Here is a 27,425-nt window from a genome sequence, read left to right on the forward strand (position 1 = left end):
TCTGCATGCGCGCAGGCTGTCGTCTGCTTCATTAGATAGGATGCGTGTCCTCGGGAAACGGAATGAGTCATCGTATATTGGCGCCCACGCGCTTGCTTTCTACCTTGAGACAACATACGCGACCTGCCAGTGATGATGAGCGCAAGCTCTAGGCCGCGTTATCGCTATGTCGTGATCCGCAAGTGACTCAGCCCGACTCGTCTGGCTGAGAAGCGGCCGAATATCATCGATAGCGTTGCGCGCGCCACAGGTATCCGCTTGAGCGACGCAAACGCAAGCACTGCCATCTCTTGTGCACTTCGCTGCTTACTCGCACCGCGAGAGGAAACTTCAAGGCGCCGTCTTGCGTACATTTCTTTTTGTAAATTAAAAAGTCACTGTTGTCATAGCCTTTGATGATGCGAAAAGTCATTAATATTGATTACAATACAAACGCAATAGTGAAAAGTGCGAAATGTCGCCGAAAGTTTGCTAGTTTCAACCAATATTATTTCAAATAAACGTGTTTTTAATAAAAATGATGGTGCAAAACACAAATGCCAACACCACCCGAAAGCGATGCAAATGCTATGAACACGCGTTGTGAACAAAAGATTTTTATGGCCTGAAATGACAGGGAAAATGCGGCGATACGCATGCCTCTCCACTGCCGTTGCATATGGCCGCTCATTACCATAATTCGCGCGGCTCGTCGCACCACAAATTATGGCGGAAAATCTCTGCAATGGCGGCCCAGCGCAACGTCACGCAACGTCAAATTGACGTTTACGAAACGGCCCTTCCTGTGACGCTCCTCACGGGATATTCCTTCAGCCAATGAACAAGCTGACATGCCGGCTATCTTGGAACGCCACCACATATTCGCGAAATTGCAGATGCATTGTACGAGCTTCTGCACGCTACCGTCCACTTTTTAAATCGTTAAAGTCGCAATAGAGGTGCCAAGGACCACAAAAAAGTATTAGTCCATAAAGTTTGCAGGTCCACGTCATGTTTCATCATTCTGACGAAAACGCAAAATTGCATTTAGCAAAACTTCCGTTTCCCGGCACAAATTTCAAAACACGTGACCTCTGGACAGCCAATAAGACAGCCAAGATGGCGGATAATGGCGGCCGTGCAGCCGTCATGTGTGTCCAGAATAGAGCCCCGTATCGCCGCATTTTCCCTGTCATTTCGGGCCATAAAAATCTTTTGTTCACAACGCGTGTTCATAGCATTTGCATCGCTCTCGGGTGGTGTTGGCATTTGTGTTTTGCACCATCATTTTTATTAAAAACACGTTTATTTGAAATAATATTGGTTGAAACTAGCAAACTTTCTGCGAGATTTCGCACTTTTCACTGTTGCGTTTGTATTGTAATCAATATTAATGACTTTTCGCGTCATCAAAGGCTATGACAACGGTGACTTTTTAATTTGCAAAAAGAAATGTACGCAAGACGGCGCCTTGAAGTTTCCTCTCGCGGTGCGAGTAAGCAGCGAAGTGCACAAGAGATGGCAGTGCCGGCGTTTGCGTCGCTCAAGCGGATACCTGTGGCGCGCGCAACGCTATCGATGATATTCGGCGGCTTCTCAGCCAGACGAGTCGGGCTGAGTCACTTGCGGATCACGAGATAGCGATAACGCGGCCTAGAGCGTGCGCTGATCACTGGCAGGTCGCGTATGTTGTCTCAAGGTAGAAAGCAAGCGCGTGGGCGCCAATATACGATGACTCATTCCGTTTCCCGAGGACACGCATCCTAGCTAATGAAGCAGACGACAGCCTGCGCGCATGCAGACGACGGAAGCGAGAAACGATTTCGATGCAATAATCGTACGCGTTGAGCTAGCTGTTTTATTTTTACTGGGGAGGAAAACTGTTTTGCTTTATCAGCCACGCTATGTTCAATGCCTACATTACAGTTTCTTAGGCGAAACGTCAAATTTGCGTCACGTTACGAAAGCAAATCGGGGCTATCGGCGCCATTGTGTAAGCGTCGCGCGTACGTCACGCTTCGAAGAAAATGGCGGAATGTCCAGAATAGAGCCTCAGGTCACGAACGGCGTGCATGTCAAAAGACAAGCATTCTTTACAGGAAAGGAGTGGGTGCAGAGTTTTCAAGAAAGAAAACGCAAGCAAGGCCGGTATTTTGCAGCGATGCGTTATGCTTTATCCTGTGCTAATATTATCATCCACCGCTCACGGCCGGCTGATCCCGTTGATAACGTGAGCGGACCGTCGCCCTGACTGAAGCGCGAAAAGCACAAAACGGCATTAGCATCGGAAAGGCATCGCTACAAAATACCGGCCTAAGACACAACGATTATTGTTTGGGGACAAGATAAAATCCCAAAGGGTGCAAACTTTTGTTACACCGTCCGAAAAGGGAAATGCTCCGCGCTTATAACATCTACCCTACCGGCACGTGCATACCACCACTGACGTCACGGAAAGTATCCTTCTGGGATGCTCGGTACAATTTTGCTTTCGAGAAAACTCTAACCGGCAGAATTATTCATGCGGTTATCTATCTATCTATCTATCTATCTATCTATCTATCTATCTATCTATCTATCTATCTATCTATCTATCTATCTATCTATCTATCTATCTATCTATCTACGTCGATCTACGGGATGACGTCATGGAACAGAAACGGCAAGCGAGTGGCACAGCAAGCGAGTGGCACAGCAATGTCTACTGATACCGGAGACAGTGCATATCGTATGTAGCCGAAGCAAGGAAAGTGTCAGCGTGTCGTTACATTGCTTGAATGCTAATCGCATTACCATCGGCAGTCATCGTGCAGATGGGTTCTGCTTTAACTTTTTTCATTCGCGTTTGTCGCACAATCTACTATCGACCAAAAAAGGTTCACGGACCACGGGATCTCAGAAAACGCTAAATATCCAAGCAACCTTTAAAAGTAGCCAGTAAAACCGTACATCACAATGTTGTTCGCATATACCAGTAGAGGCTGGAAATGGGAATACTAGGCTGCGTTTTGAGGCTGCGTAAGACATTCGGATTTTTGTCAGATCCCTTAGTCCGTAAACTTTTTTGGTCGATAGTGCCTCGGACAGGACCCTAAAACATAATGTAGTTTTATTAATTCTTTATTCATTAAAAAGTTATGATGCCAGGGCCCCAGTGACGTTGTCAGTTTATTCACGTGTGGAGCCTCTGCTTCGGCGGCGCTGAGAGCTACGGTTCGCATTGCATTTTCCAGAGGGCATTTTGTTTTGAATGTTTCGCACGCTGTATGAGAAAATGCTTTTTTTTTTTTTCGTGCCATTTTATCGAACTTTGCTGTGTGTTCTGCCCGCACAGCATCTAAACTCTGCGGGAATTTGACGGACGCGCTAGCCCGGTGGCCCGCCTTTAAGACGTGGACTTGGCCATCAACAGTGACGCATCCGGAGGCGGGAATTGATGCGCACTTAAAATCAATGCGGAAAACGACGGCAACATGAAACCAGGGACACACGACGAGCGCTGGGGTACAAACACACTGCTCGCCCTGTGTCCCTTCCATGCATGGCTTCGTTTCGCGCGCTGATCTCAGTTATGCATCTATTCCAAGTAGCCTAGCTTTCTACTCTACGGGAAGGAGTCGCGCAACTGTCATGTGCGGCAATTAGTGCAAGCACTCTTAAAAACGTTTGCACCCTATGGGGCTTATCTTGTACCACAACGATAATCGTCGTCTATCTTGCCCGCATTTCCTTTCTTTAACGCTGTGAGCCCGGTACTTCCAGGTCACGAACGACGCGTTGTCAGCGTCACATAGCATTATCGACAGGAAAGTATAGCAAGCGCAGAGTTTCCAAGAAAGGAAATGCAAGCAAGCTTGCAGATGGCGATTGATTGTTGTGGGACAAGCCCCAAAGGGTGCAAACTTTCTTAAAGGGACACTAAAGCAAAACGATAAATCAATTTAGACTCATAAATTATTCTTCGAAAACTCTGCTATCGTTAATTACACTGAAATAGGTTAATTATTAGAAGAGAAAATGAAGTTCAAAGTAAAATTTTAATTTGCGCGGAAACCCCAACGTCAGCACTTCAGTGTGACGTCACGACTTCTAAAGTAATTTTTCGTATTTCAGTAAAAGTTCACGAAACTTGCCACATTCAGTCTTGGGCTCCTTTGGAACACAATGTTGTCAATCTTTACCGCTGAAGAATTAACTGAAACCTAGAAGACGCTGTCAAAATCCATGACGTCACGGTGAGCTGGTGCGGGAACTTCCAAGGTGGCTCTGTGTTTTTCGTTTCTTTCTGGCTTACGAAGTGGCTTCTCGCGGTAAGAGTGGTGTTTTCGGTATTGTGGAAGGGTAATCTACTGATGCAGAAGAAATCATTTTTCCCTTTAGCGTCCCTTTAAAAATGATCGAGCGGTATCACATCATGTCTGGTAAATCTTCAGCGTTTATCTGGCTTGAAACCAAAAGATTTCGATGGTTCAAGAGCTCTTCGCTGGTACGGGTTTTCCCTGACTCAATGAGCGCACATCTGCTACTTCGTTGGGCCAGTAAAGTCATCGTATTTGCCCGTTTACTGTTACATGTTTCTTTCTCTAACGTGATTAGTCAGAAAATATCTTTTTTTAAACTTTTGTCAGGTCCAAATGGTGAAAAGTTCTGTTAGCCCTCGGCATGCGTGTTTCATTCATTTACGTTGGATAGGCAGCGGGCAGTGGCGGGAAATCGTTGTCAATGTTTCTCGGCACTGAATGACACACAGGACCAGAGTCAATGTAGTTTTCTGCTTTTAGCACAGCGAACGCCAAGAAAGGAAATACGATATCGGGAAACTGAGATCGGGGGTGCGTAGGTGGTCAACATTTTGCATAACGCCGTAGGAATGGCATAATTTTAGGCCGTGTTGGTATCACGCCGTCGTAAACATCCCTTGTTCGATTTGCCGCAAGAAATAAGTAAGGCATGCCAAAGAATTTCTATTTTACTACTGAAAACATCACCAAGAACATTATAGCTCGCGCGTCGTAAATGCAGACCTTTCACGAAGTGTTAACATGCGACCCTGCGACCACGTATCTAGCATAACATGGTCAAGATAGCGAATAAAAACTTTGGCCAGTTGTATAATTACCGCAACACAGTGCCTTTTTCAATCAAGTAAACATCAACTAATACGAGCGCATGTCCCGGGATCGACTGCATATCGCCGTACGGCACCAAAGCAAACTTTTCGCTGCTGATAAGATAGTCAGCTACTGTCGATGACAAGGGACAAAGTTCCTGGCATACGAAATTATGCCTCCTAAACTGTACGATAAGATCAAAGAGGTTTAAAAATAAGACGGCTCACTGCAAGCCGTGCGAGCACTATCATATAGCCTCATGACTTTTAGCCTATGTAAAGTGACGCCTTCATAGACGACGGCAGTTTTTTAGGTGATCCGGCAGGCACAGAAAGTGTATGGGGGGCCAGGCTATGACCACGGCCGCTGGTGCGAAGGCTATGACGTCGACCACCAGTGCGAAGCGGTGTCACGTGATCTAACGTTCGAGCAGCGTCTGGTTCGAGGCAAAACCGACAGCGCTTGCGCCATATCGCTCATACGTCTTCTTGTGATGGCTCGCGTCCCTTCTATTGCTTGTGCACTTTGTGGCCGCGTTGCAGAGGCAACTGCTATCTGACAAACTATTGCGCTTACCACCGTCGTCTAGGACGGAACACCGTCAGCGAGCCGGCGAAAATCGGGCGAAGCGTCCAGGGAACAACGCACGCCCGTTGGTGGTGGACCCCTTGCTTCCATCGAGCACCAAGGGAACCTGCCTGAAGCCCGAGCTGTCCTGAGCGAGATAAACAACTGTGTGTACTGCGAACCCATTTCTGAAGTGACAACGGAGGCTTCAGGCGTCCACGAGGACGTAAAGATGAATAGAACGCTCACTCCTCGATCCCTGAGTGCCTTGCATACGGGGGGGCCGTCCTGTGTGCCCGAGGAAGGCAGTGCGGAGCTCACCTTCGCTGTAGATAAAACGCCGCCCATAAGCCTGCAAGTTGGAGAGAGGGACAACGTCGAACATGCATTGCAGGAGCAGGGAACGCTGGACATCGTTTCCGACACGCAAATTGGTGCTTTTAGGTAAGTCGACTTTTCATCGCAGCTCTACATTTAGTGCAAACATTGCCGTTTAGCGTTGCAGCAACGCCCTACTTGTAGCGTTTCGTAGTGCGCGACAAAATTCGTGAACGACTTTGCTTGCCGCTGTAATTAATGATTTTACCGAAGTGGAGTTCTCGTCGCGGCGCTTTGGATTAGTGCAATCGTTGCCGTCTGTTCGCGTTGCATCGACTCCCTTAGCGTTTCGTACGTAGTACGCAGCAAACGTCGTGAATGGCTTTGCTTGTCGCCCTAATTTAGGTTCTTAGGTAAGTCGACTGCTGGTCGCGGCGCTTTGGATACTGCATTTAATGTAAGCATTGCAGTTTGTTAGCGTCGCAGCGTCGCCCTGCAGTCGTCGCGTTTTGTAGTACGCGGCAAAGGTCGTGAACGACTTTGCTTGCCGCTCTGGCAACCTTTGTTGCCATACGGGACGTCACGTGACCTCATCACCGCTTGCGGCTGTAACTTGTGTGTAGAGGAACTTTTCATGCAGTTCCTGAGTGCCTTTTAAGGGTGAGTTTTCTTTTTAACGATAATGTAATTGGTTATTTGCATGGACTGCGTAGCCTCTTTTGCTTTGTTTTGTAATCCAATGCGCCTGAACGCGGTCGCTGTTTTGGTGCCGAGCTTCGCGGAAAGGCTCCCATTACCGTGGCCCATTGCGTTGGCGCTGTGACGAGTGCCTTGGTTATGCGGGAGGAGCCTCGCCTCTTTGGGAGGCTATTCTGCAATCCTTCGTTTATCATCACGTGCGGCCCTGATTTTTGCAGGCCCGAGAAGCAGTCGACAAGCAACTCTTTTCTCGGCGACGACACAAACAAGAGCGAACTGGATTTGACTTACACCACGGCGAAGGGCTCTCCCTTGGGAGCCACTCATTTCTTTGACATCAGCAGCCACGACACTAGCATTGCTGCGTCAGTCGAGGTGAGCAAACATAGCTTCTTTATCTCTTTCGTTCGCCGTTTCCGTACGAGCGCGGTCGACCATTGATAGAGCGTGCACACAGTGGCTTGTGATAATATGACGGCCGGTTCTAAGCACATGGTGGTTCTAAGGTTCGTGGCACCGCTTCTGCCAGCTTTTGGTATTGGATATCTGCTATTTCGTGACGGCCAGTAGCGTGGCCGCTTTCGTAGTTTTCTTGTAAACAAACAAGAAAAAAAACAACATAATGACCATTATTGTTGCATTAAGTCGTGTGTAGGTGCAATATTGCGCGTTTGCTAGTTTAGTATCAGAGTCGTATAACTGACAGCGTGTAATGGGCCAAATGCATGGTGGATGGCTGTCATTGATTCGTCTAGAATTGCTTTTGGTTTCCCAAATTCAGCCTGTTACCACAAATGTATAGGGTTGCCCGTCTCGGTGACTTACCTGCGCAGCCGTCAGTCAAGATTTTTGCTCAAGCTGCTTGAATGGTTTTTATTGCAACCAAGTAAACTGTTACGGAGTTTTGAGTTCAGTTGGTCCGTGCGTTTGGATTGTTTTAGGTGCACGTTAAAGAACCCCAGATGGTCCAAATTGTTCCGGAGCCCCCCATTACAGCGGGCCTCATAATCAGATCGTGGTTTTGGCACATAAAACCCCATCATTTCATTTTTTTTTTTTTTTGAAATTGGGGTGGCAGTAATCACTGACACTAGTGGACAAGGTGAGGAAAGCATAAGTGTGAACGTGTCGGGACGTTATCACTGTGGAAAGCTGCTCTGAGCTTATTTTTTGGGTAGAAGTGTTCAGTAGTCCAGGCTATGTGTTTTTCAGAGCTGTCGTGAAATATTTGCCGTGTAATCTCTCATGGCGTTCAACATATTGTAATGTGAGAAAGCTACAGTTTGACACTTAAATGTGGTTTGTACTGCTATACTTGACTCCTTTAATTTAATTGGTGGGGTTTAATTTAGCGGAACTGGCACAGTAGGTTTCAAGGGACACTGTAGTGGGGGGACCTAGATTAATTTTGCCACCTGGTGTTTTTTTTTTTTTAACACGCACCTAAATATGAGTGCACGAGTGTTTTAGAATTTCACCTCCCTTCAAAATGCGGCTGCTGTGCCCAGGAATAGAACCTGCAACCTAGTGCTCAACAGCAGACCACCATGGCCACTGAGCCTCTGTGGTGGCTTTTTCCTCCTTTCATATACAATTACTTGCTTGAACTGGTGCAATAGCAGAGCAGTTTGTTATAAAATTTACTAAGGTTGGTGGCATTCTAATGAGTGAGGATTTCTAAAGCATTGCATCAGGTTTGTATCACTCTGCGTCCTTTATTACACCTGAGGGTTAAGCCATATGGCTTTCTGTAGGCAGTCCTAACTTGAAGAAAAAAATCATCTGGACTGATTCTTGCATAAATGCAGTATCGGCCATTTAAAGCCGATTGTGACCTTAATATATAAACAAAGGCTAAATTATTTTGCTTTATTTAGTCTTTAGACATGTGAAAACACCAAGCAATACAGAAGCTGATGGGTGTGTAGCAAAAGCAGCACAACAAACCTTTGCCATAATAAATTGTATTTGAAGATGACACGCGATTAGCTTGCCTAACATTGTCGGAACGGCAGACTGGGTGACATTTCGCCGCAAGCAATAAACTTCATTAAACCAACACTGGGTTAAAGGAAGTCATGCATGCACCAAGGACATTTTGGCAATAGATGGTGGGTTTGATTCCCTCCCACGGTGTCTACATTTCTATTGGGGTGGAATGCAAAATGCTTGTCTACTTAGATTTAAGTACACGTTAAAGAACCCCAGCAGTTCAAGATACATCTGAAGCCCTCCACTACATTGTCCCTTGTAACCCCCTGTGCAACTTCAGGACTTGCAGCTCTCGTGCACAATTTTCTGTGCAACAGTGCATGACCTGCATGTGTTATCCCAGAAATCCCTTGACAGCTACATTTTGTCGACATGTCCAGGGCATGAATCGTAACATCAGACATAATTCCAAGAATTTCACAAAAATCAAGTACTGTTTCATCTTTATTCCTCAGAGGGTGCACTCTTGTCTCCCAGGTCACTTTTAATGTTTTAGAAAAATCTGGCTTTTACTGCAATCATTGTCGAATATAATCTTGATAACTTTTTTGTCAGCTTTTTGTGCATGGTGCATCATGGCCTCAGTTGTCTTTGCACATAAAAGCTGACATTACTAAATAATGTTTGATCCTTGGTAGTGGCTCATGGAGATAACAATTATTTGGGCCCAATGTAGGTTATCAGCTGGCCCAGCTGATAGCCTGCATTAGCCTTTTAACAGTGAGGCCAGTTGGTTGCACTTTAGTTTGTCTTGGCCGCATAGCTGATCCTTGTCGTAGCACTGACCTGTGGCCAGGGTGTAATAGCTTGCTCGGAGTGGGCAAGCAGTTAAACTTGTGGCAAATGCATATTCTCTGAAACATTGAAATGAAACTTTTTATAGAATGCAATAACTACGAATGATGCTGCCGTGATATATTTTTGTTTTTTGCAGTGACATAAGCATGCGGAGAAAAGCGCTGCATGTATGAACTGTTGCATCTAACCATTGCTAGAAGCATGCATGCACGGCTACTGCAGCTTGCCACCTGTTGCTGCTCATTGTGGCTTCTTAAGTAGCTTTTAGAATCTAGCGCCGGCGGTCATTGTCTGTGGCCTATAAGTATTCACATCTTCAAAATAGCCTGTAGAACCACATGTTCTTGCATTTATCAGTGTACTAGATTATATTTTCATTTTCAATTATTGTTGTTTAATTATGTATATCTGTTGCAAAAGCTCCCAGGCCTGAACTTGTGTGGCTGGGCTAGACGTGGTCATGCAATGGTGCTATGCTTACTGCTGCTGTGTGTGGACATCTGCAGAAGCCTAGACATCCCTATACTGTTGCAAACAGCCCGTTGTTTCTGACCATTAGCTCCTTGGCCCAAGAACTTCTGTGACAGATAGTATGTACAGGTGCAGCGGGAGATTAGCACAAGGGACCGATAACCTGAGCAGATAAATTGCGGTACGCGGCTCTGTTGTTCCCCAGCACTGCCTAAAACGAGGGTGCCAGGCACTCCCTCTTTGAAACACGAATCGTCTGGCACTTTGGACACCAGTGTGCTGGAGAACAAGAGTGCCTCTTACTGCAATTTCCTTGCTCCGGTCATCAGTCGCTTGTGCTAATCTTTTTCTGCTGCAGCTATACATTTTAGTGCATTCCTTGCTGTGGAATGCTTTGAACGTGTCATGCAGAGGGTACAGTGTGCTGTTTTGCCACGAAAGACCTGGTACTTCTTACACTGTACATGTACGTTCTTTGTTGTGTTGTCTCTCAGGGGTTGGCTCTCATTCGTATAAAAGTTTTGGGAAGTATTCAGAGTGCTTTATGTACTGATAAACCTGTATCGGGCACGTGAATGGGAGATACTTTGCTGCCTATATTCTTGAGTGTTCAGTAGCACTTCACCTGTTTCCTATTGCTTGTATGTGGGTAACATATCAATGGCAGAAATTTAAAACTGAGCTAATAAAAGTTATGTGAGAATGCATCTTTATTTTCCCCCGTTCAGCAGTATGGGGGAAATTTGCAAGTTAGGTTTCAGCTTTTTCTTATTCATTTTCTCAATTGTCATTCACTGTTCATGCTGGCCTGTGGATGCTTGGTGAGTGTTTTTGGCTATATTTTGTGGTGACTTTTCACTTAATTTTCTGCGTAGCCATTTCAGCCTTTTTGTAGTTCTTGAGTGTTTGGAGGGTTCCAAGTACTGCTGTCATTAATGCAACAGATATACATTGTTTAGACAATGCGTCCATTTCTGTTGCCTATTTGCACTTACAATGAGATTGTTGCTGAAACGATTTGAGAATGCTCTGTGATGTCTATCATTTAAAAGCCCAATATTGGGCATACTTTTTCAGGGAAAATTTTTTTTGTTTGACAAGTATGACTGAAATTATTGGCAGTCAAATGGCTACCCCTGCCATAACTATATGGCCTTGCTGTCCTTTTTGTCACTTGTGCTTGTAGCTGTTGTGGTACAGGTTGATGCCTGTGATGCTCCACCAAACTGGACATCACCAGGCTGAGGTTTGGTATTTGTGGAGTCACAATATCAGCATAAAATAAAAAATGATGTCCTACAGCCTAGGGGCTACTAACATTCATGTACCATGTTTTCAGAGTTAAAGTTACACTAATATTATTAAAGTGGCTGCACAACATATTAAAGTCTGGCTTGTGCAGGTCCTTTAGGCTTTTGAATGTACACCCCTGAGAAAAGTATACGGACCAGGGATTGCGCAATGAAGCAGATTTTTTTTTCCCAACTGCCTGCGAATGCAACTTGAAATTGGGGACTGCAGTCCACACTTGGCATTGCGAAACTTCCAGTGTACTCATCAATTTCAGTTTATGCATGTTAATTACAAAGAAATTCAGTTTTTTCGGCGACCCTGTGGTCCATATACTTTTGCTCATGGATGTACACTCTGTGCATGAGAAATTACAGCCAGAAAGTGTATAATTAACAAATTCAGTAATTGATTCATTTGTCTTTATGGTTTACATCTTTATTAAAAATTGAGCCTTATTCCGAAATTTGTCGCATAGTGACACTTATTTCTGATGCAGGAAGGCCAGTGCGAAGACTGATCTCAGTGTAATGCAGCTCGTCGCATGTGCAGACCATTCTGAAAGCAGTGCAGAGCTGTTAACAGTTGCCTTGGCACTTATGCCTTGCGGAACCAAGAGACAGTGACAGTGACAAGCTGCATCACCCTGGGGTGTATATGTCACGTGCCAATGTTCGTCATTATTTCCCATTTGCAACAAAATTTCACTTTGGTTTAATTGGTTATAAATGAGTAGAATATACTGTTAAAGCAGTCTTGGCAAAGCTGCAGGGCTCGTAATTGTCCAATTTTCTTAACATCCTATAAATAGCACCTAAACAGACGACTCATGTACCTGCTAGTTAGCATCCAACCAGATTGCCTCAGATTTTTCAACATGCTGTGGGCAGCACCTAATCTTGGGACACTCATGCCGAGGAGCTGCATATTCTGGGTTGTGCATCACTTTCAATGAGCTGTAATGGTGTTTTTTTTTTTCAATTGCAGTATGAGAAACGTTTACTTTTGTGAGCTTTTCGCAATGTCTATTCGTATTTCAAACTTAAAATTTTGCATACATGCTTGCAACCTTTACATGGAGGCTGCTCTATATCTACACTATTTGAAACTAGGCTTTTTATGTGGTCTGAAGTTTCATTGCAGTTGATCTTTCAAGGCTCCTTGCATGGTTAAAAACTTGCATGGTTAAAACGGGAATTGCTGAAGTCATACGAAAATAAATATTAAATTTAAATTTTATTCTCTTAGAATATACGTTAAGTAAATGTATATTCTAAGAAAAAATTTAAGATAAAAAAAAGTTAGTTAAAAGGAGCTTTATTTAGTTACATTCCGGCCATATTTATCATGCACTGAGTCTGCCAAGGAGCATAAAGCATCAGTACAAGCTGCATTTGTGTAGATAGCATAGCATTTTAAATAGACTTAGTGAAAGTTCAACTTGGAAGTTATGGTGCTTTCTTCTGGCTCTTACACCCTAGGACTAATGTTGCTGCTTTCTTACGTGCAGGGGTGTGTAATTTCAGATATTTGTAGTGAAACTTTAAAACTTCGGGGGATTTCACTCACTCACATTAACAGTTCAACTTCACTAGGAAAGAATTTTGCCAGTGATACACGGCAATTTTTAGAGCTTGTGTGTTGGCATCCCTCAGCGTAACTGAGTAAACGAGCGCAGCAGTGGATGAACGACGGCGATAGCGAGGAGAGTGCAAGGAGGAAAGCCGAGGAGGGTGCAGTGGAAGCATGGGGGCGAAAGCAGAGGAGGAGAGTATAGCAAAAGGGTGAGGAGAGCAAAGTGGCGAGACGTGCTCCATCGCGGTGACCAGGCATGCGGCGAGCGGGTCCACGAGCGGGTCCACAGATACCATATATGGAAACAGTGTTAGTGTGGGCATCGGACCCACTGTGCATGCGCTACTTTGCCTGCGCTGTCGCTGCTAGAGTATGCGCTCCGTGCGAGCCACGTGTTCCTGCGTTAACGCTTTCTGAACAATGAGCGACGCCCCCGGTGGAAATGCTTCGTCTGCCCCTGCTGCTAACCCTCTGCCCGAGCAGCGACTCAGCGCCGCTGCTGAGAGGACCCTCATGTTCAGAATTCAAATTCTTTGCCATAATATATTGCGAATTCAAACACCTAAACAGCTGCGCTCAAAATTCGCACTAGGGAGTATCGTAATCGTTGGTGAATTTTCATTTTTTTTCTTCTTTGCAGGGACATGAAGTGAATGCCCCTGCAGCCTCTGCCTTAAATGAAAGCCATCAGCAGCAGGACAGTTTTGAAGCTCTGCCAGACAATACTCTGGAGTTGCCAAGTGTGCTATCTGAATCCAGCAGCAGGGATGTGACTTGTGTTCCTGCCAACGACACTCTGCTGCTTCTAGAAAGTGACAATGCTTTATCGAATGCAGCTGGATTGTTAAGCCCTGGTGTAACCAATGAGCCCTTAGAACCATTTGAGTTGTATGACCAAAACGTGAACCTCCTTGAGCCTGCAGATTCTCAGAAGCTGCCAGACGCCCCAGTTTTACAGGACACAAACTTCCTCCTGTGCTTTGACAATTTCTCTCCTTCAAGTGCTTCACCTCGAAGCAAGGAACTTCTACAAACTTTTGACGCTGGCAACAGTTCCAGGGAGTCCACAAGTACACCCGGTCAGGATGAAGCATTGACCATCTGTGTCACAGACTCCAACGACAACGTGGTGACCACAAAAGGGGATGCAAGCAGTGCTGGAATTGGCGTGATCCCAAAGTCCTCGGGTACAGCTGCTGTTGGATCTGGTGACCAAGTTGTTGCCCACGTTCAGGTGAGCTCTTCACATCCTTCCAGGAGTTTGGGATATCTTCAAAGCAGCAGTGGTTTTTATTGTACTGCTGAATTTTTGATTGAATAAGTCGGCTGTTATTAGTGCATACAGCTGCAAGCTGATACTGGCTATCTCCTCTCCTCACACGCCATAGCTTTGAACCCTAAAGAAAAATATTTTAAGTGCTGAAAATGGGCGGATAGATATATTCGAAAATTCCATTAATGTTACATGATTGTGTACACACAACGTGTGCAGCAATAAACGTTGGACTTCTAGTTTGTTGCATTTGAAATGCATCAAGAGTATAATGTAGCCACTTGTAAACAATGTCCCCATGTAGCTGGGCACACTAGGGACAGCAGTGATGCATTTCAGTAGACCCAGTGTTGTATGTTGCCACATACTGTATGAACATAATTAGGCACTGTCTACCCAATATACTCAATATGTGTACGTAATTGTGAAGTGCTTCTCGGAATAAAAGCAAATAGGAATAGTTATTTTGGATAAAATAATCTGTTGTAGGAGAGATGCTGTTTGAAATTACTAGAGCAGGCTTGCAAGATTGAAGCCACCCCTACAATAAATGTAGTGCACGTGTGCTAGCTAATATGCATGTTGATGTGTTTAATATGAAACTTTAGGCTAGCCTATACAAGTGGGACATGATCGGTTAGTAACCTTCTGCATAGCTTGCCACTGTAGTTGCCACTGTAGTTCTAAGCCACCTGAAAAACTAGTGGTCAGACTTATTTCTGTAGTACAATTCCTTTTTTTACTATTATGTGAACAAAGCGGTAGCTGTGCACTAGTTGCTGTAGGTCATGGCAGTTTTTGTGCATTCTATTAAAGTGGCACAACTGTGTTCAAACACAGTCACCGCTGTCTCATCTTTGTTGCTTGAGGCACCAGAACTTGCTCCTGTATCAATAGCATTAGAGTATGTAGCCATTACTGATAACAGGCTGAACATGCAAGCGCAAGACTGAAAAAAACAAAATTCCCTAGGTGGGGGCTGTTCTTTTACTGTATTTTGCTGCTGCTGCCATTTACTTGTGTCCTGGTTTCACCCAGCCATGTGGTGGCTTTTATCTTTTGCTGCAGTTGTCAAGCTGCCTTGCCTCCCAGTCCAGGCATAGGTGTCACTTTTAGCAGCCTCTACATTGGTTATATAATAATAACAATAAATTGAATAACAGTTTTTTTTTCTCTTCAGAATATAGATTGTATTACGATGGTTTGTCAATATTTGCTATTGATAATGCTATTGATACTTCTGCAGTTCTTGTGATACTACAAAAATTTTTGCAATACTAACTGGCTATACTAACTGGCTATCAAAAACCCTCAAAGCAGACTAGTGTTTCCCCATACCAACCAAATAGTAGTTATTTGTAATCTTCAGATCTAAAAAGTGTTAGCATTCGTTGCAGTGCAATTATGCACATTTGTTTTTATTGGAACAGTTAGATGTGCGATGCTGGTGTCGCATGGCACTTTTGATCGGGATCGAATTTCTCGACTGGGATTTGTCCTTTTGCTCAAGCTGCAGAAGTGAGCCAATCATGATTGCCAAATTTGATCCTGATCGGGCTTGATCACGATCAAAAGGGCCCTGTGTGACTGGGGTATAACTTAAACCTGTGTCAGCCAGGTGTTATGGTGGAGCATGTTAGCTTTTTTCCCCTTTAGTCTGATCCTCCTGTCTGAGCTTATATTACTCAGCAATTTGAGAACGTACATTTTGCTGGTACTGGACATAGCAAGAACGCACAAGTGTACTGCATAGCTACATCAGATAGTGGCATGTCGAGATTTAGCTTGACTTCTGTAATTCTAAGAGGTTGCAATTCCTTGCCTGTGGTAGCAACTCCAGGCACTAAAAGAACCACATCACGTGTGGCAGTGTTTCGTGGTTTGTACTATTTCTAGTATTTAGCAAGAGATCGAATCCCGGCTGCGGTGGCCGCATTTCGATGGAGGCGAAATGCAAAAATTCCCGTGTGCTTGCGTCGTAGTGCACGTTAAAGAACCCCAGGTGGTCAGAATTAATCTGGAGCCCTCCACTACGGTGTGCCTCATAATTAGAACTGGTTTTGGCACGTCAAACCCCAGAAAGAAGTCTTATTTTTTTTTTTGCCATTGATAGTTCGATAGTGTCTCAATATCGGTGGTTATGCATCTCTACTCTCCAAGCTTCTTGTTCTTTAAAAATTATGTTCTGTGCATTAGACAGGCCGTAGAAATATTTTATGGTTGGTACCCAGTCCAAAAGCATTTCGAAAATTAGTTGCTCCCTCTGTGTCTATGCAGCTGATGCCATCTTGTTAGAGATTGTGAATCGAAGGCTTTTAGAGCACCGCTGTGAATTAAGATTTTGGCAGTAGAAGTCTGAAAACATGTGTTTAGGCAAACATTTTCACTGTTGCTATTTTCAGATATTGATTTTCAGATATTGGTGCATGAGAGGTTTGAGCAGATCATCAAATTTAATTCTGCATGAAGCTGCAGCTTCTTGCAGTGTTTATCAGAAGAGGTTACTTATTTCTATGTAGAAGAGGTTACTTATTTCTATGTAGAAGAGGTTACTTATTTCTATGTCCAGTTGTCATAGCTACTACTAGATTTTAAACTGCTAGTAAACTTTATTGTTGTTGCTTAACCCTTGGTGCACCTGATATATTCTTGGTAGTTGGTAGGATTGGTGTTTTTTTTTTTTTTTGTTCTGCATATATAACTGCAACATCTTTGGTAACAAAGGGACGACTGACCCTCAAATGTTTTTACCATGTCTGGATTTACAAGCAAGGCTCAGTAGTTGCCTAGTTTACACAGCTACCCATATTGATACGAGGTACTGTGAACGGTTAGGGCCTACAGCACATCTACGACCACGACAAAAAACGAAACTATCTTCATGACAATACAATAGAATACAAAAGAGAAGGAAATCTGATGGAAAAAGGAAATCTGATGTATCAATTGTTATTAAGTAGGAAAGAAAGTCAAGGCTTGGGGCATTTACTCGTTGAGGCTGTCCCGCTGAATTCGGGAGGGGTGGAAACCCTAGCCATTTCGGCTCGCACTTAGCGTTCGCACCTGCTGCAGATTATCTCGAATATAGTGTGTGAGCCGCGCATGCGCTCAGCCTTGCAGACAGCCATGTCCAGCCGTGATTGGGCCGGAGGAGGAGACGCGAGCTCACCTGACCGCACGGAAGTATTGATTCAGTGAAAAAGCAATTTATAGGCGAGTCAATTGAGAGGCTCAGGCTGAAGTAGACGGCAGGCTCAGATACAGTAAGAACAATGAAGTGCACTTCATATGTCTTTGAAGAAAGGACCGCTTCAACCCAGTGAAACTCGTTAATATAAGTTGAATATGAAATTCAAAGAAATTCTCACATCCAAACATGGGACAAAGTTGAGATTGTTGTCAAGTGTAGTTTGTCAGTGCTGAAAATTTGGTGAGCAGCTGTAATCTCATCAGTGTGATTCGTGTTGTAGAGCAGTACTGATTCTTAGAGGGGACCTGAACCACTTTTATCAAGTCAAGAAATGCATTTCAAGTCAGAATAGACTATTTGAGAAATACTTTAATGCAAAAAGTACTTCAATGCATTCAGCGTAAACGTAGTTATTGGCAAGTAGCACCCCCTTTGCGGTGCTTCCGCTTCTTCAATGACTTGCACTGCGAACGCTACGGCAGAGCGGGGCATGTTCATAATGCTTTGCCATAATGCTTTGCCATAACGCTGGTATCAGCGTGCCGCAGCACGCTCCACCAGCGGACTTGTTGCGGCGCCCTGCGGTGACCGCGGTACCTACTCTGCGTAGCAGACAGCAGCTACATGCAACTGTAATGTGTTTTCTTTGTGCACGGAAGAACTTGAGTGCGCACTTGCACTCGTACGCTCCAATCTGGCCGTGCTACAGGGTGCAGACCAGCTTTGTCCTGCACCAACTTGACCGACAGATTGTAGCCACATACAACTTGAGCATTTTGAAGCACTGTCAATAGCTCAATATGGAAGCAAAGTCTGTCAAGACGTCTAACCAGGTGTGAGTGCACGCTGGTAAGTGTGTGTGTGGTCTGACCTTAAGTTTCACCTGGTTTGAGACTAGTTAAGTGTTTCGAACTAGTAGAAATTAGTGAGACCCGATGGCTACGACACCGATAAGCAGGGTGGCCAAAGTTTAAATCCTACGCGGGTGGCCGCGGCCGAGCGTGAGCAGACGATAGTCGGCTTCTTCCAGAAGTACGTAATTATTATTGAAATTTGAACGCAGATTCTTGCTTACTTCAGCCTGTTTATTAAACTGCGTCAATAAATATACGTAGTAACAGTAGGAACAAGCGCACTGATCCAAACACCCTTCTTGATTGATGTCAGCTATTGGCCAATAGCAGCTGCATATGGGAATCTGCTATATTATGAAATAATGCATTCAAAAAATAGTGAGGAGCAGGTTTCTGTTTAAACGAAAGCATTTGAGAGAAAAGTGACTTTGCGCTCCGCTTGCGAGCTCCATGAGCTGTGCACGACTGCAGAATTTGGCTAAGATGTTCACAGTAGCGTATGCTATCCGCAGACTGTTTTTTCCACCAAGCCCCGAGGGGTGGTTCAGGACCCCTTTTTCTTCAGCTGCAGAAATCAATCCTTCTGGCTGAAGTTTTCTCGACTTCTAATACTCAGGGTGTTTGAATAGTGAATTTTGGAATTATATTGCATATGAATACAGTAGAACCTCGGTGATACTAATCTCGCGGGGTCGCGTGAAATATTCGTTTCACCCAAAATTCGTTTCATCAAAACACATGCAAAATCAAGAAAAAATGAATTTATTTTTACCAGAAAAAAATTGGTAATAATGGAAACCCCATTGATACCTTTCTTGCTGCTGCGTTTTCCCGGCTGCTACGTCGTGTTTTCGCGGTCCTGACCTAAATCCTACATTGACTTCCATGTATTAAGTTCCCCTTGATATGTCGCCAATCTGTAATTTTCCTGCATCTTACGTTGCGTTTGAATGTGGCGGTCACGTAAATTTAGCTGTGCAGCCAGCTTGTACGTTGCAACAAGCGACCGACACATTGCGGATACGGCGCGACCGCGCGGGGACTGCACCACATGGCCGTATCTTGAGAGCGATCTGCGATGTGGACAAAGTGCACCTAGTGCCGGATAGCTTAGTAAGCCCTGTGCTTTTGATGTTTAGTTCACGTGGAAGTGAGAAACAGCTGCTGCTGCCGCGCTTCCTTACTCCAGCGTTGTCATTGAGCGAGATGGGTTCGTGTTTACCTGGGCGCGTGTGACACCGTGCTTGTTAATTTACTGTGCCTATGCTTACAAGTTTATACGGCCGATAAAACTATTCATACTTCATACAGCTGTCAATTTGCTATCACAATCGTTGCTTCGCCTTTCGGGCGAAACTTCGATCTTTTTTTCTTTTCTTTTTTTCGCGGTCTCTTGAAAAACGTTTCAACGGAATTTTACTATCCGTGTCTATTTTCTTCTTGCCCAAATCAACGATCTCCTTCTGGAGATCGTGTTCTCGCAAATCTTTTCGCACGCCACTGAACGCCTCAGCACGTAGGTAGTGCAGGGAGCGTTTTGGCCATCATGGCTGATGCCGTTCTCGCTGGTCATCAAAGCATCGGCTAGGCTTAGCTAGGCTGTGATGTAGTCCAGTCCGCTCGACGTGGGGGACCAATGAGAGACTGCGCAGCTGCGTGACGTAGCTGTTTGCTTGGTGACTATGGATCCCGCCCAGATCCCGCTGTGCCGGCTCGGCAGCCGCCGCCGCTGTTGCTCACGCGTTTGTTTGTATGATTCGCAGCGGCGCGGCGACGCGTTTGTAACAGCCGATGTATTAGCAATGTATTTTGGCCGGGGAATGTTTCGAATTCGTAGCACACCGAAATTCGTACCAGCCGTGAACAAGGGTTTTACTGTATTGCGAAAAAAAAAACGCTTTTGAATATTGAATGCTTTCTATATTTAAACAATGTATTCGCGATATTGCAATTACATTGCAAGAGGTTTTTATGTGCCCTTCATCCTTTTTTTTTTTTTAAGCACTAATAGAGCAATTTTTCATTCAAAGAGTGTACAGCGTCACATCGTGCGTGATCAAAGTGTGGAAATGCTTTTTGCAAAGCTTCTGTTTCCTGGCACAAATTAAAAACGTGACCTCTCAACAGTCAATCGGAAAGCCAACATTACTGATACTGGCGCCGTGCAACGGTCGTGAGTGATTAGAATGGAGCCCGTGAATATGTTTACTTGTCACATTTTTTTTTGTGCATGTGTATCGGAGTGCTTTCAGGGTCTCTGTACCATGTCAGGCATGTACGCCTGGGAGCTAGGGATCCTAGCTATTTTCTCTAAACGTCATACCAATTCTTATTGCTTTGTTTTAAGTGCCCTCTTTCTGTTCTGCTTCAGCATTTTTCAGACGAAGATAAGACGGAGGGAACATTACCCGTGGATTCTGAGGCAGGTCCCGAGGTTGCTCAGTTTTCTGAGGAGGAGTTCAAGACAGCTGCGGACTACTTTAAGGAAGATTTGGAATTCCTTCATAAAGTGGGCAGCAGCCAGCGGCTGGGCAGAACCAGCCTAGGGCGCTGCTCGCTTTACCTCAATTTTGACCCCTTGGAGCGTAGGCGTAGTGAGGGTGGTGAGTCTGTGTTTGTTTGCTTTTTTTTTTTTACTGGCACCTTTTGCACTTGGTTGTCTTATTTTTAAATGAGGCTTGCCAAGAGTAGGGGGAATAATACCAGCTGCCTAAGCAGTGCTTAAACATGTACTCTAGTGAATTTCAGCTTTTAATACATGTTATTGACCATGTCGTATAGGTCACTAATGTATCTATTTGTGCGGTCCAGAGCTCAAAATTATTTATAAATCTTTGATTCGTAATAGCCACTTCTTTACCCTAGCACCTAAACACCCTCTGCAAAACAAGCAGGCCCACTACGAATAATGGGCGAGCACAGTTGCAAAATTGACTTAAAGATGCCCTTTAGCTGTAACACAAGTTAAGCATGCGAGTTCTCTAATGCGTGAATAAATGTAACTTGTGCATTTGGTTGCATAATTTCTGTACCCTAGTGCCCATATCAAACTTCCTGTGCAGCATGCACAGGAAGTTTGATATGCCCCACAGTGGCCGCGTTCCTGATACTTATAAATTTTGCCATTGCTACTACGTCTGTGTGGAGCAATGCCCACTATGCTTTGTCCTTCATTTGGCTGTGCTTTTGTATCAACGCAAACTTGACATTGTGTAGGCATGACCCTCCACTCGTTCTATCGCCACACTATCAGCTCAATGATATTTCTCTTTGCCACCAGACGGTGGCACTGCCACATCATTGATGGGATTTCCAAGCTGCTGCTTAGTTGTGACTTTTAAAGTTTGCCCAGTAGCCAACTAGATTACTCACGCATAAGAATATGGGACTTCTGAAGAAAAGTTGACGGGTGGTTAACCTTTCGAGCAATATTGTGGGCTCCCAGCTACACGTGCAGGAATATTGGCTCGAGTGTTGTAAGACTATTGTGACTAAGCAAGTTTGTCATTCTCAAGCAGTTTCAGTGCCCCTGCAAGTCCATTTTAAGACAAAAGTAGTTCAAGAATAGTGACGAGGACAGAACAGTAAGATACCCTTGTAATCTGGCATTGGGGTCTATGTTCTTGTGCTATTTACTGAGTTTGTTTCTGATACAGTGGTATTTTGATACAGTGGTAAACAAAGTGCAGTCGGCTTCCGTTAATTCAACCCTGGCAGGACCGCCGAAATAGATAGAATTATCCGGCGGTGTTGAATTCAAAAAGATGCAGGAAGAACGTCAAATTACACCACTGATTCATTTGGCTGTATTTACCCGATTCTAACACTGCCCCCGAATCAAACGCATGCCGACCTTATACAAGGACGAATTAGTCATTGCCCCTATTTTTTTTAGCCAAAATAAAGTACATACAGTTAATTACAAATATACATACTATTCTACGTACCTTACATTGCTTTTCCACATACTCCCCACACCGGTTCGAACTTTTGTCCTATCGCAGCACTAAATTTGAGATACCCCTGAAGTAGAATTTGTCTGGCTGACTGTGGAACCACCGTGGGACTGTCTTGGCTTCATCGTTGCACGTGAATCACTGTCCTGCCAGGAACTGCTTCAGCGGACCGAAAACATGGGAATCGCTAAGGGCGAGGTCTGGACTGTATGGTGGGTGGTCCAGACTCTACCAGTGAAATAACCGGAGCTTGTCGGTGGTTCTGATTGTCACATGTGGCCTCGCCTTGTCGTGGAGGATAACCACGTTGTCCACATTGAGAATCCCTCGGCGCTTGCAGGCGTGACAGTGGGGAACAATAACTGTCGTCATTGATGGTTGCACCTTGTGGCATGAAATCCAGCAGGAGCAGTGCTCAGCAATCATCGAAGACCGTTAACATAACCTTCCCAACAGATGGCACTGAATGAAATTTTTTGTCACAGGTGAACCCGGATGTTTTCACACCATGCTCTGGTGCTTTGATACCGGCATGAAATGCAGTATCCACGTTTCATCGCGAGTAACAGTGTGGTCCAGGAAACTTCCACCCTCCTTGGCATACCGTTGCAGATGATTCAGTGAAGCAATCATTTGCTTCCCTTCATCAAGTCATCCAACTGCTTAGGCACCCACCGACATGAAACCTTCCGGTACCCTAAGGACCTGTGAAGGATTTCGTAAGCCCTCCCATACACAAATGTCAAGCTCCTATGAAATTTCCTTGAGGTGCACATGCCAATCCGCTTTCACCATTGCTTCCATGTGGAAAATGTCGGTCAGCGATGCACATCACATCACTTTATTACCTTAAAGACACCCAATTTGGGGGACCTATAAGGGGGGACCCACCGCAGCGGTGGCCTAGCGGTAGAGCCTGGTTGTCCAACCATAGACGGCCTTGTTGAAGAGCATCTGCTGTGGCTGTGGGAGGCAAGTGCTGCTGCCGGGTACCTGCGTGCTCCCGGCCTGGTGCTCAGCCATTATGGGACTTCAATGCTTGGAAAGGGGTGTTTGTCTCCAACCCGAAGGTGTCATCATCTCAGTAGGTGTTTTTGGGGTGCCACATGGGAAATGGCCGCCATGGGAGTGGCCCAAACCTCGCTTTTTTTTGTGTGCTCATATGTGTTTCGGCAGGATTTTGGGGCGCAGGCTCCTTTCCCAAGCGTATAACCCCTGAAGGAAGCTGAACGCCAGGCTGGGGTACACTTGTGCCCGTTTGAACCAGTGGGTGTCTGGCGGTCGTGGGAATCAACCCACCACCTCCCGCAGCTGAGGCGGGCACTCTACAACCTCGCACACACGACCTCCCCGAACGCTCGTTGTCATGCAAGTGTTCACGGCCTTTTGCGAACTCGCAACACCACCACCTCACACTTCTCAAAGCGAGACGCCTTTCCCCATACGTGAGCTGCATTTCCCTATGGATTTCGATAGGCATTCGTCCCTTGCTCCATAGAAAACGAACCGCACTTCGTTGCTCGTACGCCATGGACGTATGAAGCCCAACCTCCATCTTCAACAACTGACAGCAGCGCCGTACTGTGGAGCTACCGGCAGATAAGGCCTGGCCAGTCCAAGAAAGGTCCACCGCTGGGAATGGATGTGTTGACCTTGCATTTACAGCCGTAATTTGGCTAAGGATAGGTAAAGGCAAAGACTTTGATTCACCCTCGTATGTGTCCAAAGTAGTTAACGTAGAAATGACATTGAAGCTCCTAAACAAAGTGGAAATCTAACGTGCACCTGATTTTTTAATTAAAGAGATTAGTGCACATTAGCAGTTTCCTTAAGTCAGCTTCGCCACACTGTTTGTTTAAAGTTAGCTTCGCGACAATACATCCGCATTATGCGGCAAAGCACACGAACGTTGCGGTTTCGGTTTCATGTTTGCGTGCACTGAGCAGGCATTTTTTGGCCCAATTTTCCTTTAAAAAAAAAGTGTGCGTTTGAATTGGGTAAATACTGTAATCAAACATAGTGAGCTATGGTTATTGCTTGAAGATCTTCCCAGTGCTGGCCAAAAATAGTCGTTTTCGATAAAAGGTGACGTGTGCTCAATGCACATTGTTCCCTAAACTTTGCCATTAAAAGGGTCGCTATCATGGCCAGCATAGGGGTAGGCGCGTGCGCGCTCACTAGTCAAGTACGCATTATCCGGTGAAGGCCGATTTCAAGATCGAATGTTAGGATTGCCGGCTGTGATTGAATTAACGGAGTCTACTGTACCTGTATTCATTGCTTTGTTTGTAGTAAAGTATCTACAGTGAGCAAAGTCTTTTGCACGTTTCTCTTTTTGATACAAATTTGAATGCAGCTTAGTAAAACAGTTTCTTAAGCGAGTTCATAACTGAGAAGGAAAACAGGAGCGCGAAAGAAACGGACGAGACGGCTACTCAGGACTCGTCTTGTCCTTGCTTCTTTTGCGCTTCTGTTTTTCCTTCTCAGTGTGAATGAGGGTGTGTCGCGTTTTCTTTTTTTTTCTTTTTTTTTTGGTACGAGCACTTGGTAAAATTGTTATCCATTTTGTGATTTGTCATAAACTGCTACTTTAACTTTTTTCCAAGGCATGAAAGCGCACGAAACACCTGGTGCTTTTTTTGGGGGATCTTCAAAAATTTGTTCATATGGGTTATCAACATTAATAGCTAACGCAGTTGTCTAACTATAGTCCGGGACAACCAAAGATTGCAGTATCAAGTACCCTGCCATCAAACTGAAAATTTGTGTAGCTGTGCCAGCCAATTGTGTTCACTCATATTTTTGCATTCTTAGTGGTGCCGAACTTCTTTCAATAGCTTGCGTCTCTTGGCAACTGTTTTGGAGAGCTGAGGCAGAGGACAGCTGTAGTGTGGCTGTGTGGGCAAAACTTCCGCGGATATTGTCACTGGGTATTGTAAGCAGTAAATTCCATCATGTGCTCGTATAAACACTGCACTAGTTGCTTAAATATTTTAACTTGAAGTTTAGCACTTTCGTGACCACGGGAAAATCGGTAGTTTTTGGTTAATCTGGCTATTTTTTTTCCTGCCACAGGAAATGATTCATGTTGAAGTGTATGGTATCAAATTGTAGAAGAAATTATCTTTCCAACAGTATTAATTTCAAACAGCATATTTATTAAAAATACTACGAAAAAAATTATCAAAACAAAAAAATTGCATCAAGAACGAGAAAGACCGATAAAAACATCAATGCTGCCTTGCACAAAAAAAATATATAAAGAAATAGAAATATACATTTTCAAGAAAAGGGATATATGAAATCAGCCTGCAAATATAAGCTCTGTATCTACAAAAGTTCTTGATGCACACGGGTACATGCAGCACTCCAGAGCGCGATTCCAAGGTGCACTCCCGGCTGTCTTCGTGGACAAAACTCGACTCTCTACGCGACCGCCGGCAAATGATCCTGTCCGAACGACGCTTCCACCTTGCAGATAAGAACTGTAACCTTTGGAACACGCCGGAAATCCATACGTCGATGCGCGGCAGCAATAACTGTCCGAGAAGAAAGCAAAACTCAACGGCGGATACCGGTCGATGTTCCGTGGCGGTTTGCCGCACTTTCGTCGTCCGTACTGAAGTCCGACGAATCGAAGTCGTCTTCAGAGTCTGTGCTGCTACGATCATCCTCAAATTCTAGCCCAGATGCGTCGGAATCTGTCGAAACTCGCCGTTTCCGTGAAGCGGACGCGCGCAAAGTAGATGCCAAACGACGAGCGCTCGTCACCCCGACTATGCAGCCACTTTAAAAATCCCCGCGCGGGGAAAAAGAGAAACACAAATCCGAAACTGATAAAATAGTCTTTCACCCGCTCAAAGGCGCTAGCTGTCCAAAGCGCTCGGAGAAGCGCCAAAATTCGAACTTGTACTATCGAGAAAATACTGTCGACGGGAATAGGCGCGGTCACGAAAGTGTTAATGTGGATAGTATCTAGTGTTGACAGAAGGCTGGATGAACAACTTTAGAAAGTGGTGCCTGCCTTTAAGCAGTAGCTGGTAAGGCTTAATGGGAATCTTGAGGGAAGGTGCTCTGTCGTCTGCTCGACTTGCAGCTACCCGCATAGGTTGTGCCTCGTCAACTGGAGTCTACCGTTTCTTCTACTGTCTGAGCTAACCGTAGCACAGCAGGTTGCCTAGCACAAAAAAGATGAATATGACCCAAGTGGCCACAAAATGCTGTGAGGGTACCACAGCCATCATGTCTCTGTGCAGTCAGTGCGCCAAGTACATCTGTGCTCCAGCACCCGCTTTTTGCCTGCTGGGTACATGGAGGGAAGCTCGTGTGTCATGACCTGCTTTTGTTAAACACAGGAAATGCATAGCCACAAAACACTGCTGAGAAGACAGTGGCACACCCTTAGAACATGGTTTTACATACACTACTTAGTTGCATTGCGACTGTCCGAATGCGCGGAGGCATTCCGACCGGAATCGCATTAAAAGCGATATGGCGTGTAAAGTTTCTGGTGGGGCTCTTTGTCGTGCGTGTTACGTACTAGAATATGCCTCATGTCGGTTAGAACATCGAAAATGTTATTTTGAATGGATATCTATGAATTTGTCTTGAGCGTGTTTTGACAAGTTGTCGGGGACCACCGACGGATTGCTCATAAAATTGCCTGCTGCTGGTGCTTGCTTCAAAGTGTGATCTGAGAAATACACCTTGATGTATACTGGCAATTGCTATAATGTTCCTGCCAGTGTGTTTTTCATCTTTAACAGCACACGAGAGGACAAAACGCTGTGCTATTGATTGCAGCAATCGTATGACAATGTTTACAAGCCTTTAGCATATTTTGCAAGCAGATAGCTTCTTGCATATTTCTTGCAGAATGGAGGTTGCATTTGCAAGTGTGGAGTGGAGGTTGCATTTGCACACATTTCCGTGCATAGTCCCAGCGTGCACAGACAGCACGAGACAGTGCGTGTCAAAGCACGAGTTGCACGAGCTCGGGCTGGCTCACGTTGCCACGCTCGCCCTCTGAGACCGATGAGAGCATGCAGTTTTAAGAGTGCTTCTATGGTGGGCTTGGCGAGCGGGCCCGTCGTGGCAACCCGCGGTGGGGTGTTACCTAGCTGCGCAGCACAAGGCCTCCAAAACCGAAACTGACCCTCAAAGTTCCCATAATGCCCTTGGCACAACAGGCGGCGCCGACTTTTCTAAAGTTGTGCATTAAATGGCATCGTTTATTTTTGGGCCCAGAATGTTTTACTTATTTTTACTCAGTTTATTACTAAGTGCCGTAACTAAAACTTGCTTTTAAATGCTGCACTAATGGTTTCCATTCACCCTGTCACCCACTGTCCT

The 27,425-nt window shown here is 45.0% G+C and overlaps 1 protein-coding gene across 4 annotated transcripts in view; it reads left to right on the plus strand.

Annotated features, from left to right (window-relative positions):
* LOC119431551 (uncharacterized) overlaps positions 1 to 27,425 on the plus strand; it is a 94,005-nt gene that overhangs the window by 23,412 nt on the left and 43,168 nt on the right. For 3 of the 4 annotated variants that reach the window (XM_049670384.1, XM_037699034.2, XM_049670371.1), the window contains 4 exons: positions 5,680 to 6,101; positions 6,893 to 7,049; positions 13,441 to 14,034; positions 20,489 to 20,720. In XM_049670384.1, coding sequence (XP_049526341.1) covers positions 5,680 to 6,101; positions 6,893 to 7,049; positions 13,441 to 14,034; positions 20,489 to 20,720 — 1,405 coding nt within the window. The remainder of the gene's footprint in view (positions 1 to 5,679; positions 6,102 to 6,892; positions 7,050 to 13,440; positions 14,035 to 20,488; positions 20,721 to 27,425) is intronic. The other variant, XM_049670375.1, reaches the window with a different exon arrangement.

The sequence above is a fragment of the Dermacentor silvarum genome, chromosome 1 (genome assembly GCF_013339745.2).
Source record: "Dermacentor silvarum isolate Dsil-2018 chromosome 1, BIME_Dsil_1.4, whole genome shotgun sequence".
Classification (NCBI taxonomy): Eukaryota; Metazoa; Arthropoda; class Arachnida; order Ixodida; family Ixodidae; genus Dermacentor; species Dermacentor silvarum.